Source organism: Cervus elaphus, chromosome 1, assembly GCF_910594005.1.
Source record: "Cervus elaphus chromosome 1, mCerEla1.1, whole genome shotgun sequence".
In the NCBI taxonomy this organism is placed as follows: Eukaryota; Metazoa; Chordata; class Mammalia; order Artiodactyla; family Cervidae; genus Cervus; species Cervus elaphus.
This window is the reverse complement of record NC_057815.1, coordinates 30,450,563-30,468,766: the sequence shown is the minus strand read 5'-3', so window position 1 is coordinate 30,468,766 and position 18,204 is coordinate 30,450,563. Positions and strand designations below refer to the sequence as shown.

At 39.7% G+C, this 18,204-nt stretch overlaps 1 protein-coding gene across 3 annotated transcripts in view; it reads right to left on the bottom strand.

The window, feature by feature from the left end:
- The window catches only part of CWF19L2 (CWF19 like cell cycle control factor 2), a 154,698-nt gene extending 154,208 nt beyond the window's left edge, over positions 1-490 (bottom strand). For all 3 annotated transcript variants that reach the window (XM_043898155.1, XM_043898170.1, XM_043898161.1), the window contains exon 1: positions 369-490. In XM_043898155.1, the coding sequence (XP_043754090.1) occupies positions 369-461 (93 nt within the window). In that variant the 5' untranslated portion in view covers positions 462-490. The remainder of the gene's footprint in view (positions 1-368) is intronic.
- Positions 491-18,204: the final 17,714 nt, after the last annotated feature.

Here is an 18,204-nt window from a genome sequence, read left to right as displayed (position 1 = left end):
AGAGGGAGGACTAAGGCTGTAAGAGATACAGGGAAAGTAGTGGGGTCCCTCGAAAGTGCGCAGCACAGGTGATCGGGTGATAGAAATGTCAAGCACGGATGACTTAAACGATAAGGAACGTCAGAGGAAATAAGTTTTCTGGGAAAGAATATGAGCAACTAGAGCCTTCCAGAGCATCTAAGAGACAGAGGACACCCAACAGTGTGCGAACATCCCAAAGGAAAACATCTATCCCCACACAACTAGATAAGATACTGAGGAACTAAAACAAGAAAGGGTGGGGGGAGGCAGGCGAGCTAGAGGCCTGACTCCCAGAAAGCCTCCACTCTCAATTCTAAGTGGCTCCCAAAGCCACAAAACTGAGGTACCTGGCGCAACACCTCGGCCCTGGCAATTCGAATCTGTTCTTTACGCTCTTCGACGCTACTCGCACTTTCAAATCTACCACCGGCAGCCGCCATAGTTGTTGTCGTAAAGCTAGGAAGCCGGCAGAAAAATCTCGGTTTACGACTGTCGTAATTTAGTAAACAAACTGGGACTTCCGACTGGGGGAAGGAGGGGCTCGGCTCCACCAAAAGAGCATGCGCAAACTGTTGCTTATTATTTCGGTTAATTATCTAACCCATAGGTTTGGAAGTGGAGAAGGAAATAGCAACCCACTCCAGTGTTCTTGCCTGGAGAACCCCAGGGACGGCGGAGCCTGGTGGGCTGCCGTCTATGGGGGTCGCACAGAGTCGGTCACGACTGAAGCGACTTAGCAGCAGCAGCAGCGGTAGGTTTGGAAGAGACAGGAGGTTAAGCCAAGAGGTTACTCTCCTTCGTATATTGGGTTTGCCCTGAACAGGACTTGTGTCAGCGTACATTTATTACGCAGTTTGCACGGGACTGACGGCATGTCACAGCTGTCTCCCCTTAAAACTTCCGCAGTGTGTTTGGCATTCGGGAATGTTAAACGTACATGTTGCAAAGATTTCTATCAAGGTGCCCTTATCACCAAAGAGGTTTCCCAGTGCTGGAGGAATGGACTAAAGGCAGGCTGGCCAGAAAGACAGTGCAAACTAGCAGGAGAGAAAACTTGCTTTGAAGAGTCAGCATTTTGCTTTGGTGGATTTTTTTTTAAAGCCATATGAAGAAGTCATGTAAATTTTGCATTGCTCTTCATAATTTATACGTGTTTAACGTGTAACATTTTTTCTGACCTCATATTGTTTGTTCATACTGTCTCAGTAACAAATGAAAAAAAAAGGAGGAATGAGTTTTTTTCTTTGCCTTTCCTGAGGGTAAAGAATATAGAATAGCGAGCAGGTCTGAATATTCCTAGTTTTGTTTTTTCGTTTTTGTTCACTTTAATAGCGCCTAACTCTGAATGTCTGTAACTAAATTTGCTCTTCTGCCCCCTAACTCTGCAAGAGCTACACTTCACACCTATTTTCTTTTGACTCTGTGTTAAATACATCCACTATCTGGTGTGAAGAAGGGGGCATCAAAGGATGAGAAGGCTGGATGGCATCACTGATACAATGGACATGAACTTGGGCACGGGAGATGATGAGGGACAGGGAGTCCTGGCATGCTGCAGTCCACGGTGTCGCAGAGAGTAGGACATGACTGGGTGACTGAACAACAACATCTGGTGTTATAACACCCTTATAACACCCTTCCTCTTATAGTTGCATATCAGAAAGAAGCCTGCAAAGCCACCCAACTGCCAGAATCAATTGCTGGGTTAGTAACACCAGCCTATGGCTGAAACAATGCAAGGAGAAGAAATCTAGATTCTAACACCGTTTCCTTCAGGATGGACTGGTTGGATATCCTTGAAGTCCAAGGGACTCTCAAGAGTCTTCTCCAACACCACAGTTCAAAAGCATCAATTCTTTGGTGCTCAGCTTTCTTTATAGGCCAATTCTCACATCCATACTTGACAACTGGAAAAACTATAGCTTTGACTAGACAGACCTTTGTTGGCAAAGTAATGTCTCTGCTTTTTAATATGCTGTCTAGGTTGGTCATAGCTTTTCTTCCAAGGAGCAAGCATCTTTTAATTTCATGGCTGCAGTCACCATCTGCAGTGACTTTGGAACTCAAAAAAATAAAATCTCTCATTGTTTCCCTATCTATTTGCCATGAAGTGTTGGGACTGGATGCCATGATCTTAGTTTTCTGAATGTTGAGTTTGAAGCCAACTTTCTCCTCTTTCACTTTCATCGAGAGGCTCTATAGTTCTTTGATTTCTGCCATAACGGTGGTGTCATCTGCACCAAAGAGGCAGCTGGGGAAAGTCAATAGATAATATTTTGGTGAAAGAGAGTTCAGTGCAATCAAGTTCTTTACAAGAAGTTTTCTGCTAGTCACAAGGATCTGATGTCATCAAGTGTTTTAGTGCTTTTCTAGATATGAGAAGATGCAAGGATTAGGATCATGAAATCAGTTCCTAAAAATATCTAACTATCTAAAGACTGGATGCAGGTGGAAAAGGGGATAACAGAGGTTGAGATGGTTGGATGGCATCACCAACTTAATGGACATGAGTTTGAGCAAGCTCTGGGAGATGTGAAGGACAGGGAAGGCTGGCGTGCTGCAGTCCATGGGGGGTCACAGAGTCATAACTGAGTGACTGAACAACAACAATGTAAAGACCTGTCCCACCAGATTCACTGGAGCGCAGAGTGACTCATTCCACCCTGAACTCCCTCTAAGGATGTTGAAGGTCAACAGCTGCAGCAGCACAGGGTTCGATCTCTGCAGAGGCAGATGGTAAATGCCCTTGTTATTCAGTCAGAGGCAGTGCTCTTGGCTAGTGCCAATTTGTAGTTGACAGGTAAGCACCAACTTGTAGTCAACAACATAAACTATATTGAGGTATGTCGACTAAAAAGTTATTCACAACCTAAAAGCCGAGAGTTACGTTTTATTGAAAGGAAGCTTTTAGGATTTCAAGGCTAGGAGGCAGTATCTCAAGTAACCCTGAAAAACTGCTCTGAGGATACAAGGGGAGTAATCAGGATATACAGAAGTTTTGCAACAAATGGTACATAGTCTGAACATCAAAAGATGATTAGTTAAAGAAAACCAGATTTGTCAAGGAATTTAGCACTTTTCTATGTATGGAAAGATGCAAAATTCTGGGCTCTTGAAATCATTTCTTTGATATGCATCTCAGCTATCTCGTGCCAGTATCTTGTGTTTCTGTATCCTGAGTTTCCTCAGGGCTCACCATGGGGAGCAGCCATAGTCTAATGGTGGCTAGATGGCAAGTATTCTTTCCTTTCTAGAGATTCCCTCAGGATTCAGCAGCTCACCATACATTGTGGCAGCAACGTCTGATGACTTCAACCTCCTTTGTTTACTGGTATGGCAAGTAACATTCCGTTTAACAGGTAATTATGTTTTCTTTTCAAGTTTCATAGAACCAAATTTGTGTTTGCAGGAAACTTTCCAAGGAGTTTCTACTTCACCTATCTGTGAAAATCTTTTTTTTTTTCTTTCTCCACCCCCCCCCCTTACTTTTTGCTTTGTATTGGGATGTAGCCAATTAACAATGTTGTGATAGCTTCAGGTGAAGAGCCAAGGGACTCAGATGTACATATTCATGTATCCATTCTTCCTCAAACTCCCCTCCCATCCAGGCTGCCACATAACAGTGAGCATCAGAAGGGCCTTGTTGGTTACTCATTTTTTTGTCTTCTTCTGTTTGACTTTTTAATGTTTATTTATTTTTAAGTGAAGGATAATTGCTTACCATACTGTGTTGGTTTCTGCCATGCATCAACATGAACCAGCCACAGGTATACACGTGTCCCCTCCTTCCTAAGCCTCCCTCCCACCTCCCACCCCACCCCACCCCTCTAGGTGGTCACAGAGCATCAGTTTGAGCTCCCTGAGTCATAACAGCAAATTCCCACTGGCTGTTTCACAAATGGTATTGTCTATGTTCCCATGCTCCTCTCTCCATTCGCCCCATCCTCTTCTTCCCCCTCTGTGTCCATGTCTGTCCTCTGTGTCTGCAACTCCATTACTGCCCTGCAAATAGGTTCTTCAGTACCAATTTTCTAGATTGCATTTATATATGTTAATATGCCATATTTGTTTTTCTCTTTCTTCCTTCACTCTGTATAATAGACTCTAGGTTCATCCACCTCATTAGAAGTGACTCAAATGTATTTCTTTTTATGGCTGAGTAATATTCCCTTGTGTATATGTACCACAGCTTCTTTATCCATTCATCTATTGGTGGATATCTAGGTTGCTTCTATGTCCTAGCTATTGTAAATAGTGTTGCAATGAACATTAGGGTACATGTGTCTTTTTTCAGCTCTGTTTTTCTCAGGGTATATACGCAGTAGTGGCATTGCTAGAGCATATGGTCTTTTTATTCCTAGCTTCTTAAGGAACTTCCATACTGCTCTCCATAATGGTGTTACCAAGTCTATGCTCACTCTGCTTGCCGCGGAATAGGTCAATAAATCTGAGTCAAGGTGTTGAAGCAAGGAAGACCATTTTATTTGGAAGGTCAGCTGACCAAGAAGATGGCAGGCTTGTGCCTCAAAGTAACCATCTTGTCAGGGCCTGGAAGCCAGATTCTTTTATGGATCAGAGATGGGGGGAGGTGAGGATACAAATAAAAAGGCCATTTAATTCTTGCAAATATGTCCTAGAATGGCAAGTCTCAGGCAGGAAGATGTGTTAATTTCACTTTCTTATAGCCCTTCACAGGTGGGCAGGGTCAAGCTATCTCCCTGTGAGCCAAACAAAGGCACCCTAATCCAAAGGTCAGGCTGAGGGGGCAGGCAGGGCTCCCTAAGGCAGACCGTTAGGTATGCCTATAATAACAAAAACTCCAAAATAAGAATTGAAGTCACAGAAGTAAATCCAATATGGATTCAAAATTAACCCTTACAGTTACAGTGATTGTATCAATTTGTATTCCCATCAACTATGCAAGAGGGTTCCTTTTTCTCCACATCCTCTCCAACAGTTATTGTTCGTAGATTTTTGATGATGGCCATGGTGTGAGATGATACCTCATTGTAGTTTTGATATGCGTTACTTTAATAATGAGAGATTTTGAGTTTTCACGTGTTTGTTGACATCTGTATGCCTTCTTTGGAGTCTGTTTAGGTCTTCTGCCCATTTTTGTGTAATATTACATTGTACCACATCTTCTTTATCCATTCGTCTGTCATTGGACTTGTAGGTTATTTTTATGTCCTGGCTATTGTAAATAATGCTGCAATGAGTATCTGTGTACATATGTACTTTTAAATTATAGATTCCCTGGGTATATGTCCAGTAATGGGATTGCTAGCTCACATAATAGTTCTATATTTAGTTTTTTAAGGACATGCCATACGGTACTCCTTAATGGCTGTGTCAACTTAAAATTCCACCATCAGTGCAGGAAGGTTCCGTTTTCTCTACACTCTCTCTAACACTTACTGTTTGTAGATTTTTTTGATGATGGCCATTCTGACCAGTGTAAGGTGATACCTTACGGTAGTTTTGATTTGCATTTCTCTAATAATTAGTATCTTTACAATTCTAAGGAAAAATCATTTCCAGTCCAGAATTCTACATCCAGCTGAAATAACTGTGTGTGTGTGTGCGGGCATGCACTCTCAATCATGTTCAACTCTTTGCTACTGTTTGGACTCTAGCCCACCAGGCTCCTCTGGATGTTGAATCTATTTTCATGTGCCTCTTGGTTCATGACTGTCTTCTTTAGAGAGATATCTATTTAGGGCTTCTGCCCATTTTTTGTTTTCGTTTTTGTTTTTTTAATTGAGCTGCGTGTGTTGTTTGTATATTTTGAAGAGTAATCCTTTGTCAGTTGCTTCATTTGCAAATGTTTTCTCCCATTCTGAAAGTTGACTTTTCATCTTGATTATGGTTTCCTTTGATGTGGAAAAGTTTTTAAGTTTAATTAGGTTCCATTTGTTTTGTCTTTTTCATTACTCTGGTGTTGGGTCAAAAAAGACTTGACTTTGACTTTATGTCAAAGACCATTCTACCATTGTTTTCCTTTAAGAGTTTTATAGTGTCTGATCTTAAAGTGAGGTCTTTATTCTATTTTGAGTTTAAATTTTGTATGGTGTTAGGTAGTGTTCTAATTTCATTCTTTTACATGTCGCTGTCTAGTTTTCCCAGCATGATTTATTAAAAAGGCTATCTTCTGACCAGTTTGAAGTGATATCTCATTACAGTTTTGATTTGCATTTCTCTAATAATGAACAGTGTTGACCACCTTTTCATGTGTTTATTAGCCATCTGTATGTGTTTTTTGGAGAAATGTCTGTTTAGGTCTTCTGCCCACTTTTTTATTGTGTTGTTTGTTCTTCTGCTATTGAGTTACATAAGCTGCCTGTATATTTTAGAGTGTTCTGCCTGTGTTTTCCTCCAAGAGTTTGATAGTTTCTGGTCTTACATTTAGGTCTTTAATCCATTTTGAGTTTATCTTTGTGTGTGGTGTTAGGAAGCGTTCTAATTTCATTCTTTTACATGTAACTGTCCCAGCACCACTTATCCAAGAGACTATCTTTGTCACATTGTATATTCTTGCCTCCATCAAAAAAGAAGGTACCATAGTTGTGTGGGTTTATTTCTAGGCTCTCTATCTTGTTCCGTTGGCCTATATTTCTGTTATAGCACCAGTTCCATACTGTCTTGATGACTGTAGCTTTGTAGTATGTTATCTCACAGCAGTCAGAATGGCCATCATCAAAAAATCTACAAACAATAAATTCTGGAGAGGGTGTGGAGAAAAAGGAACCCTCTTGCACTGTTAGTGGAAATGTAAATTGATACAGCCACTATGGAAGACAGTACAAAGATTCCTTAACAAACTATGAATAAAACTACCATATGACCCAACAATCCCACTTCTAGGCATATACCCTGACAAAACTGGGAAGTTTTGAAGCAGAAATAGCCCTTCAGAGATCTCTTAAATTGAGGCAAGGGGGAAGAGTTTTTGAAACCCATCTCAATCAATAATTGAGTGCCAATTGTCCATAGAGAAGGGTCATGACATTGAGTGAAGCAACTTCTGGGAAAGGGCTCAGCTATGAGCCCTGTGAGGTAACACTCCCAACTGGAGGAATGAATGCCTTAATTCTATAGGGGTCTCTAGATTTCATTAGAGCTTATAGTCTTATTGGGGCTTCCCTGGTGAGTCAGTGGTAAAGAATATGCCTGAAATGCAGGAGACCTGGGTTTAATCCATGGGTTGGGAAGACCCCCTGGAGAAGGAAATGGCTACCCACTCCAGTATTCTTGTCTGGAGAATCCCAAAGACAGAGGATCCTGCCAGGCTATGGTCTATGGGGTCACAAAGAGTTGGACACAACTGAGCAAATAACACTAGTGCCTATATTCTTATTATTAACGAGATATTGAAAGGCCTTAGATCTGTTTCAAATATGATCTGAGAACATCTGTTCACAGTCATCTCTTCACTTCAATGTGGTACACACCCCAGCACCTATTATGTACAGATACTTTGCTTAGTGTCATAAAAAAAATTGAAGATAATTTAGATTCAGGTCCTGTATCAAAAGGTAGATATGGAGATGATAATGACCTAATTACCAAGCAAGGCTGAAAATGGCATTTCTAATAAGAGGGATAAATGCATGTCCTGGGAATTCAGAGATGAGAGAAGTTCTTTCCATTTTAGAAATGAAAAACTTGCTTGAGACTATCCACACTTGAAAGTGAGTGAAATTTGGACATGTCAAGATGAGTGGGATTAAGAGGGGTATTCCAAGATGAAGGAATAGTGAGATCATAATGAGTGAGAATAAACAACTTTCATTTGATTGAAGTATAGAAATAACGAAGGGAGGTAGTAAAACTCCATGTCAAAGGGAGTTTGAGGAAATTTTGCTGAGAGTTTCAAAGGCCCAGAATTAGTTCCATAAGCAACAGTGACCTATTGACAATTTGAACTAGAGAATGATGTACCAAAAGTTTTATTTCAGGAAGGTTAATCTGGATTAGAGGGAAAGCTGCTGCCGCTGCTAAGTCACTTCAGTCGTGTCCGACTCTGTGCGACCCCATAGATGGCAGCCCAACAGGCTCCGCCGTCCCTGGGATGCTCCAGGCAAGAACACTGGAGTGGGTTGCCATTTCCTTCTCCAATGCATGAAAGTGAAAAGTGAAAGTGAAGTCGCTTAGTCATGTCCGACTCTTCATGACCCCATGGACTGCAGCCTGCCAGGCTCCTCCATCCATGGGATTTTCCAGGCAAGAGTAGAGGAAAAGCTAGACCCCCAAATAACTGTCATCTGCCTCAAGGGGGGAAAAAACACCACAAGTATCTTTGTCAGGCTTGTATGATGTACCAGTCCCTTTTTTTTCCCATTTCAGTCCTGTATTTTAACCTCTTAAATAGGCATTCTGTTTATTCAAACTACTTTTCCCAGTGATTAGGCTGATCATACCCTATTTTCACGAAGATGAGTTCAAGATAGAGTTCACTCATTCTAACCCAAGATCTAATAAGGATCAAGGACAAAACCTAGGCCTCAAGAATATCCAGTGGGGATAAAATTACCTTCACATGGAAATAGAGGGTTAGGAGAAGAATGAATGAAGAAGACATAGGTTAGAGTGCCCCATACTTATGAGAGCAAACAAATTTACCATATTTTTCAAAAAGGAAATCAACTGTCATTATGATTTTATTAATTATGTAACAGAAAAATTCATGACAGACCAAAGCAAAACAATAAAAAGTCACTCTAGCCTAATTTAGTGATGATGACACTTTAGTTTCTATGTGGAGTGGTTAGAAATGCAGGCTCTGGAGTTTGATCTTGGCTCTGCAATTTACAATCTATATCACTTACCCAAATTGCTGGATACCTGTGTGCCTTATTTTTCATTTACAAACTATATCTATATTGTAAAGATTTAATGGAAAAATTCCTTACAAGAACCAGACACAAAGTAGATATCCAATAAACATTAATGATCCTCATTATCATCACAATCATCTTGCTAATTTGTGTCACAAATTTTTGTCATGTAGATATATTTTCATAGCTTTGTATCATTTGGTATGTGCATTTCTTACTATCATTCTGTTATTCAGTATCAATGTCTTAGTCAACTTAGTTTCCTTTCTTGATAACTTAGACCATTTAAAAATAACATACAAATAAAACTACCTCTTTTTTAACTCTGAAAATCCCTCAATAGCTATACTTTTTTTAAAAATTAAGTTATTTATTTTAATTGGAGGCTAATTACTTTACAATATTGTAATGGTTTTTGCCATACATTGACATGAATCAGCCATGGGTGTACATGTGTCCCCCATCCTAAACCCCCTTCCCACCCCCCTCCCCATCCCATCCCTCAGGGTCATCACAGTGCACCAGCCCCAAGTGCCTTGTCTCATGCATTAAACCTGGACTGGTCATCTGTTTCACATATGGCAATATACATGTTTCAGTGCTATTCTCTCAAATTATTGCACCCTCACCTTCTCCCACAGAGTCCAAAAGTCTGTTCTTAATATCTATGTTGCTTTTGCAGTCTCACATATAAGATCATCATTACCATCCTTCTAAATTCCACATATATGTGTTGGTATACTGTATTGGTGTTTTTCTTTCTGACTTACTTCACTCTGTTTAATGGGCTCCAGTTTCATCCACTTCATTAGAACTGATTCAAATGCATTCTTTTTAATAGCTCAGTAATATTTCATTGTGTATTTGTACCACAACTTTCTTATCCATTCATCTGCTGATGGACATCTAGGTTGCTTCCTTGTCCTGGCTATTGTAAACAGTGCTGCGATGAACACTGGGGTACATGGGTCTCTTTCAATTCTGGTCTCCTTGGTGTGTATGCCCAGCAGTGGGATTGCTGGGTTGTATGGCAGTTCTATTTCCATTTTTTAAAGGAATCTCCACACTGTTCTCCATAGTGGCTGTACTAGTTTGCATTACCACCAGCAGTGTAAGAGGGTTGCCTTTTCTCTGCACCCTCTCCAGCATTTATTGTTTGTAGACTTTTTGATAACAGCCATTCTACCTGGCATGACATGGTACCTCATTATGGTTTTGATTTGCATTTATCTGATAATAAGTGATGTTGAGCATCCCTTCATGTGTTTGTTAGTCATCTGTATGTCTTCTTTGGAGAAATGTCTGTTTAGTTCTTTGGACCATTTTTTGATTGGGTCGTTTATTTTTCTGGAATTGAGCTGCATGAGCTACTTGTGTATTTCTGAGATTAATTCTTTGTCCGTTGCTTTGTTTGCTATTATTTTATCCCATTCTGAAGGCTGCCTTTTCACCCTGCTTATAGTTTCCTTTGTTGTGCAAAATCTTTTAAGTTTAATTAGGTCCCATTTGTTTATTTTTGCTTTTATTTCCATTACTCTGGGAGGTGGGTCATAGAGGATCCTGCTGTGATTTATGTCGGAGAGTGTTTTACCTATGTTTTCCTCTAGGAGTTTTATAGGTTCTGGTCTTATGTTTAGATCTTTAATCCATTTTGAGTTTGTTTTTTGTATGGTGTTAGAAAGTGTTCTAGTTTCATTCTTTTACAAGTGGTTAACCAGTTTTCCCAGCACCACTTGTTAAAGAGAATGTCATTTCTCCATTGTATATTCTTACCTCCTTTGTCAAAGATAAGGTATCCATAGGTGTGTAGACTTATCTCTGGACTTTCTATTTTGTTCCATTGATCTACATTTCTGTCTTTGTGCCAGTACCATACTGTCTTGATGACTGTAGCATTGTAGTATAGTCTGAAGTCAGGCAGGTTGGTTCCTCCAGTTCCATTCTTCTTTCTCAAGATTGCTTTGGCTATTCGAGGTTTTCTGTATTTCCACACAAATTGTGAAATTATTTGTTACAGTTCTGTGAAAAATACCATTGGTAGCTTGATAGGGATTGCATTGAATCTATAGATTGCTTTGGGTAGTATATTCATTTTCACTATATTGATTCTTCCTATCTGTGAACATGGTATATTTCTCCATCTATTTGTGTCCTCTTTGATTTCTTTCATCAGTGTTTTATAGTTTTCTATATATAGGTCTTTTGTTTCTTTAGATAGATTTATCCTAAGTATTTTATTCTTTTTTTGCAATGGGATTGTTTCCTTTATTTCTCTTTCTGTTTTCTTATTGTTAGTGCATAGGAATGCAAGGGATTTCTGTGTATTAATTTTATATACTGCAACTTTGCTATATTCATTGGTTAGCTCTAGTAATTTTCTGGTGGTGTCTTTAGGGTTTTCTATGTAGACATCATGTCACCTGCAAACAGTGAGTTTTACTTCTTCTTTTCCAATTTGGATTCCTTTTATTCCTTTTTCTTCTATGATTGCTGTGGCTGAAACTTGCAAAACTATGTTGAATAGTAGTGGTGAGAGTAGGCACCCTTATCTTGTTCCTGACTTTAGGGAAAATGCTTTCTATTTTCCACCATTGAGGATGATGTTTGCTGTGGGTTTATCATAAATGGCTTTTATTATGTTGAGGTTTATTCCTTCTATGCCTACTTTCTGGAGGGTTTTTATCATAAATGGATGTTGAATTTTATCAAAGGCTTTCTCTGCATCTATTGAAATAATCATATGGTTTTTATCTTTCAATTTGTTAATGTGGTGTATCACATTGATTTGTGAATATTCAAGAATCCTTGCATCCCTGGGATAAAGTCCACTTGATCATGATGTATGATCTTTTTAATATGTTGTTGGATTCTGTTTGGTAGAACTTTGCTGAGGATTTTTGCATCTATGTTCATCAGTGATATTGGCCTGTAGTTTTCTTTTGTTGTGGCATCTTTGTCTGGTTTTGGTATTAGGGTGCTGGTGGCCTCATAGAATAAGTTTGGCAGTTTACCTTCCTCTGCAATTTTCTGGAAGAGTTTGAGTAGGATAGGTGTTAGCTCTTCTCTACATTTTTGGTAAAATTCACCTGGGAAGCTTTTGCTTGTTGGAAGATTTTTCACTACAGTTTCGATTTCTGTGTTTGTGATGGGTCTGTTAAGATTTTCTATTTTTCCTGGTTCAGTTTTGTAAGATTATACTTTTCTAAGAATTTGTCCATTTCTTTCAAGTTGTCCATTTTATTGGCATATAGTTGCTGATAGTAGTCTCTTATGACCCTTTGTATTTCTGTGTTGTCTGTTGTGATTTCTCTATTTTTATTTCTAATTTTGTTGATTTGATTCTTCTCCCTTTTTTTCTTGATGAGTCTGGCTAATGGTTTGTCTATTTTGTTTATCTTCTCAAAGTACCAGCTTTTAGTTTTGTTGATTTTTGCTATAGTCTCCTTTGTTTCTCTTTCATTTACTTCTGCCCTAATTTTTCTGTCTTCTTTCCTTCTATTAACCCTAGGGTTCTTCATTTCTTCTTTTTCTAGTTGCTTTAGGTGTAAAGTTAGGTTATTTATTGAATTTTTCTCTTGTTTCTTGAGGTAAGCTTGTATTGCTATGAACCTTCCCCTTAGTACTGCTTTTACTGAATCTCATAGGTTTGGGGTTGTCATGTTTTCATTTTCATTTCTGTGCATATTTTGATTTCTTTTTTTACTTCTTCTGTGATTTGTTGGTTATTCAGAAGTGTGTTGTTTAGCCTCCATATGTTTGTATTTTTAATAGTAGCTATCCTTTTTTAGCATCTTCTTTCCATCTTTTGCTACCCCATCCCCTTCCACCTTCCTTTCCTACACTTTGTTCAAAATAAATAGAACAGATTAGGCAGATATCATCAACTTTGGGTCCCCAAAAGATCTGTATGTGAACCAACACACTGACAGCACTCAGGCCAACAAAACCCCTCCCATACATAATATATACATTATGTAGGACCTCAATAACATTCTATTGAGTGCAATTTCCTTATGTATAGCATTCTTTTTTTTTAATGGCTGAACCATGACACATGTGGGACCTTAGTTCTCTGACCAGGGATCAAACCTGTGTCCCCTTCATTAGAAGCACCGAGTCTTAACCACTGGTCCACCAGGGAAGTCCCCATTGCTTTTTTATGTATAAAGAAAAATAAATTCCACTAGAACTAAAGGGGAAAGATATGGTTCCTTGTTTCCCCTGGTGCTTCAGCTGTTAGGAATTGCAGGATTGGATGAAGGAAGATGGAAGGTATGCCTTTATCATTAAATGAGGGTTTAGCAGATCATAGATGAATAGGAAATTAGAAAAATGCTTTTCTGTTTTGCATATGAACTTTTCTGATACTTGTGACTGTGTTCCAGAGCCATGATATGGGGAGTGAAATGGAACTGAGTTTCCAGAACTCTAAATCTGAGAGCAGTGTGTAAAAGATAAAGAAAAAGGGAGTGGCTGAGGGAGATGGTGTCTGTTCTGGAATTGTCTCAGTAAGGGTAATAAGGGCATGGAATGGGGTCATGGCAAAATAAAAGGAAGATGGAGATGTGATCAGCAGGTATTAATTAAGAAATGATGACAATATTGGAAATCAAATAGATATGATTGCCTATTCTATCTACTGAACCACAGACTCTAATTTAAACACTTAACACACATGGACACCTTACAAAAATTCATAATCCTTATGGGCCACCTCAACTCACTATCTTTCTACTTGATGTTTCCACATGTTTTATGGCTGTGTTAAAACAGTGCCCCCCCCCCAATAAAATTTCTGTAATACTGCTTCTATGGTAAGGTCAGGGTCTCTTGATTTGATTTTTCTACATTTGGTCAATGACAAAATAGCAAAATGAAGCTTTGATAAGAAACACAAAGATTATAGAACCATTTCATAATGTGTGCAAATGTCAAATTACTATATAGTATAACTTAGACTAAAATAATGTTTTATGTCAACTATATATGAATTTTTATCAAAAGAGAGATTGCAATAATCTCCCTGTCTGCCTTGTGGGCTTTTCTCTTTTCTCTCTGACCTCTATTAGATAGTAATATGAGGGGTAAGGAGATTATTTGGGGGACAGAGAATTTTACCTCTGGAGTTCAGGCCAGGATGAACATAAAAAAGAGAACAACCAGTTTGCACAATTTCTTTCATGGAAAGGTTCAGTTTTTCCCAAGTGTGCATTTTCAGTGCTGGAACACTTCAGAAAATATGCTGGGTGTGAACCTGCCAATTGGGGTCTACTGGCAAAAACTGTGTTCTCCCATTTGAAAGCTAGAATGTTTCACTCTCAAACCCACCTAGGAAAACACGTTGGGTATTGATCCTCTCTTCACTACAGTCAGTTCTTGGTGCAAGCAAGTGACTATTCTGAAGGAAACACTGTGCTTGAATCTCCTTAGTATGAGCTCATCTGAGAACACCTCAGATTATAATGTGTTGTGTGGGTATTCCACTCATCACAAGAGAACAACCAGTTCACACAACTTTCTTCATGGAAGGGTACAGTTTGTCCCAAGTGAATATATTCAGTGCTGGGACACTACAGGGAAATATGCTGGGTGTGAATGAGCCAACTGGGGTCTGCACACAAAAACACTGCCCTAACATTGTTTTACTGGAATGTTTTACTATAAAACCCACCTAGGAAAACAAGTTGGGTGCTGATTTTCTCTAATTGAAGTCAGTTCTTCAGGCAAGGAAGTGACTTTTTTGAAGGAAACACTGCACTTGGATCTACTTACAAGGAGCTCATCTCATAGAACACCTAGGTTCATAATACATTGTATAGGTATGCCCTTTCACCACACAGGGAACAGCCAGTGCACACAGCTCCCTTCATGGAAAGGTTCAGTTTGTCCCAAGTTTGTGTTTTCAGTGCTGGGACACAGCAGGGAAATATGCTGGGCAGGAACCTACCAGTTGGGCTCTATGAGCAAAAACACTGTTCTCCCTCTTTGAAAGTGAGAATGTTTCACTCTCAGATCCACCAGGAAAACATTTTGTGTGCTGATTCTGTCTTCACTACGGTCAATTCTGGCACCAGCCAAGTGACTTTTCTGAAGGAAACCCTGTTTGGATCTCCTTACTAAGAACTTATTTAATAGAACACTTAGGTTCATAAAGCATTACAGAGCAAAAGTAGGTCACACAACTTCATTCATGGAAAGGTTCAGTTTATCCTGAGTATGCTTTCTCAGAGCTGGGACACTGCAGAGAACTATGCTGGGTGTGAACCTGCCAGTAGCGTTCTGCTGGCAAAAACAGTGTTCTCACACTGTGGAGGCTAGAATGTTTCAATATCTAACCCACCTTTGAAAAAAACTTCGGTGGTGATATTCTTAACAACAGTCAATTCTTGGTGCAAGTGAGTCACTTTTTTGAAGGAAACACTATGCTTGGATCTTCTTACTAGGAGCTCATCTAATAAAACACCTATGTCCAAAATGCAATGTATGGATATGCCACTCACTACAAGAACAACCAGTTCACACCACTTCCTTCATAGAAAGATTCAGTTTGAACCAAGTGTGTATTTTCAGTGCTGGGATACTGCAGGGAGTTATGCTGGCTGTGAACCTGCCAATTGGGATCTGCTGGCAAAAACAGTGTTGTCACCCTGTGAAAGCTAGAATGTATCACTCTCAAATCCACCTAGAAAAACAGTTTGGGTGCTGATTCTCATTGCAGTCAATATTTTATTTGGTGCTAGCAAGTGACTTTTCTGAAGGAAACACTGTGCTTATGTGTCCTTACTAGAAGCTCATCTCATAGAACACCTAGGTTAATAACGCATCACAGAGAACAACCAGAGGTTTTATATATAAAACCTCCTTCTTGAAAGGTTCACTTTGTTTCAAGTATTTATATTTAGTGCTGGGACACTGCAGGGAAGTATTCTGGATGTGAACTTACTAACAGGGGTCTGATGGTAAAAAGTGTGTTCTCACGCTGTGAATGCTAGACTGTATCACTCTGAAACCCACATAGGAAAACACTTCGGGCGCTGATTCTCACTTCACTACAGTCAATTCTTGGTGCAAGCAAGTGACTTTTATGAAGGAAAAGCTGTGCCTGAATCTCTTTACTATGAGCTCTACTTATACAACATCTAGGTTCATACTGCATTGTAGGGTATGCCACCTGCCACATAGAGAACAAACATTTCACACAACTTTCTACATAGTAAGGTTAAGTTTGTCTCAAGTGTTCATTTTTAGTGCTGGGACACAGCAGGGAATATGCTGTGTGTAAATCAGCCATTTATGTTCAGCAGGCAAAACCTTTCTCTCACCTTTTGAAAGCTAGAATGTTTCACTCTCAAACGCACCTAGGAAAACACCTTGGGTGCTGATTCTGTCTTGACTACACTCAATTCTTGGTGCAACAAAGTGACACTTCTGAAGGAAACAACCTGCTTGGCTCTCCTTACTAGGAGCTCATCTCACAGAACACCTATGTTCATAATGCATTGTATGGTTATGCCAGTCACCACCCAGAGAACCAGAACCAACCACTTCCTTTGTGGAAAGTATAGTTTGTTCCAAGTGTGTATGTTCAGTGCTGGGACACTACAAGGAAATGTGCTGGGTGGGAATCTGTCAGTTGAGGTCTGCTGGCAAAAACAGTTCACTCACCCTGTGAAAGCTAGAAGGTTTCCCTTTCAAACCTACCTAGGGAAAAGCTTTGAGTTTTGACACTCTTCTTTGCATTCAATTCTTGGCTGAAGCAGGTGACACTTCTGAAAGAAATACAGTGCTTGCATCTCCCTACCAGGAGCTCATCTACAAGAATACCTAAGTTCATAAAGCATTGCATGGGTTTCCCACTATGCACACAGAGAATAACCAGTTCACACCACACCCTTCAGAGAAAGATTTGGTTTGACCAAAGTGTGTATTTTCAGCGCTGGGACACTGGGCCCTACCCACCCGAACAAGACCAGTTTCCCCCTCAGTCAGTCTCTCCCATCAGGAAGCTTCCATAAGCCTCTTATCCTTCTCCATCAGATGGCAGACAGATGAAAACCACAATCACAGAAAACTAACCAATCTGATCACATGGTCCACAGACTTGTCTAAATCAATGAAACTATGAGTCATGCCGTGTAGGGCCACCCAGGACAAATGGGTCATGGTGAACAGTTCTGATAAAACGTGGTCCACTGGAGAAGGGAATGGCAAACCACTTCAGTATTCTTGCCTTGAGAACCCCATGAACAGTATGAAAAAGCGAAAAGATAGGACTCTGAAAGATGAATTCCCCAGGTTGGTACGATCCAATATGCTACTGGAAATCAGTGGAAAAATAACTCCAGAAATAATGAAGAGACAGAGCCAAAACAAAAACAACACCCAGTTGTGGATGTGACTGGTGATGGAAGTAAAGTCCAATGCTATAAAGAGCAATATTGCATAAGAACCTGGAATGTTAGGTCCATGAATCAAAGCAAATCAGAAGTGGTCAAACAGGAGATGGAAAGAGTGAACATTGACAATTTTGAAACTAAAATGGACTAGAATGGGTGAATTTAACTCAGATGACCATTATTCTACTACTGTGGGCAAGGGAACAATTCATGCAAAGATGGACTCAATAAAGGACAGAAATGGTATGGACAGAAGCAGAAGATATTAAGAAGAGATGGCAAGAATACACAGAAGAACTATACAAAAAAGATCTTCATGACCCAGATAACCAGGATGATGTGATCACTCACCTAGAACCAGACATCCTGGAATGTGAAGTCAAGTGGGCCTTAGGAAGCATCACTACAAGCAAAACTAGTGGAGGTGATGGAATTCCAGCTGAGCTATTTCAAATCCTAAAAGATGATGCTGTGAAAGTGCTGCACTCAATATGCCAGCAAACATGGAAAGCTCATCAGTGGCCACAGGACTGGAAAAGGTCAGTTTTCATTTCAATCCCAAAGAAAGGCAGTGCCAAAGAATGCTCAAACTACTGCACAATTGCACTCATCTCACACACTAGTAAAGTAATGCTCAAAATTCTCAAAGCCAGGCTTCAACAGTACATGAACCATGAACTTCCAGATGTTCAACTGGATTTAGAAAAGGCAGAGGATCCAGAAATCAAATTGTCAACATCCATTCAATTATCAACAAAGCAAGAGAGTTCCAGAGAAACATCTATTTCTGCTTTATTGACTATGCCAAAGCCTTTGACTGTGTGGATCACAACAAATTGTGGAAAATTCTTAAACAATTGGAAATACCAGACCACCTGAACTACCTTCTGAGAATTCTGTGTGCGGGTCAGGAAGTAAGAGTTGGAACTGGACGTGGAACAACAGACTGA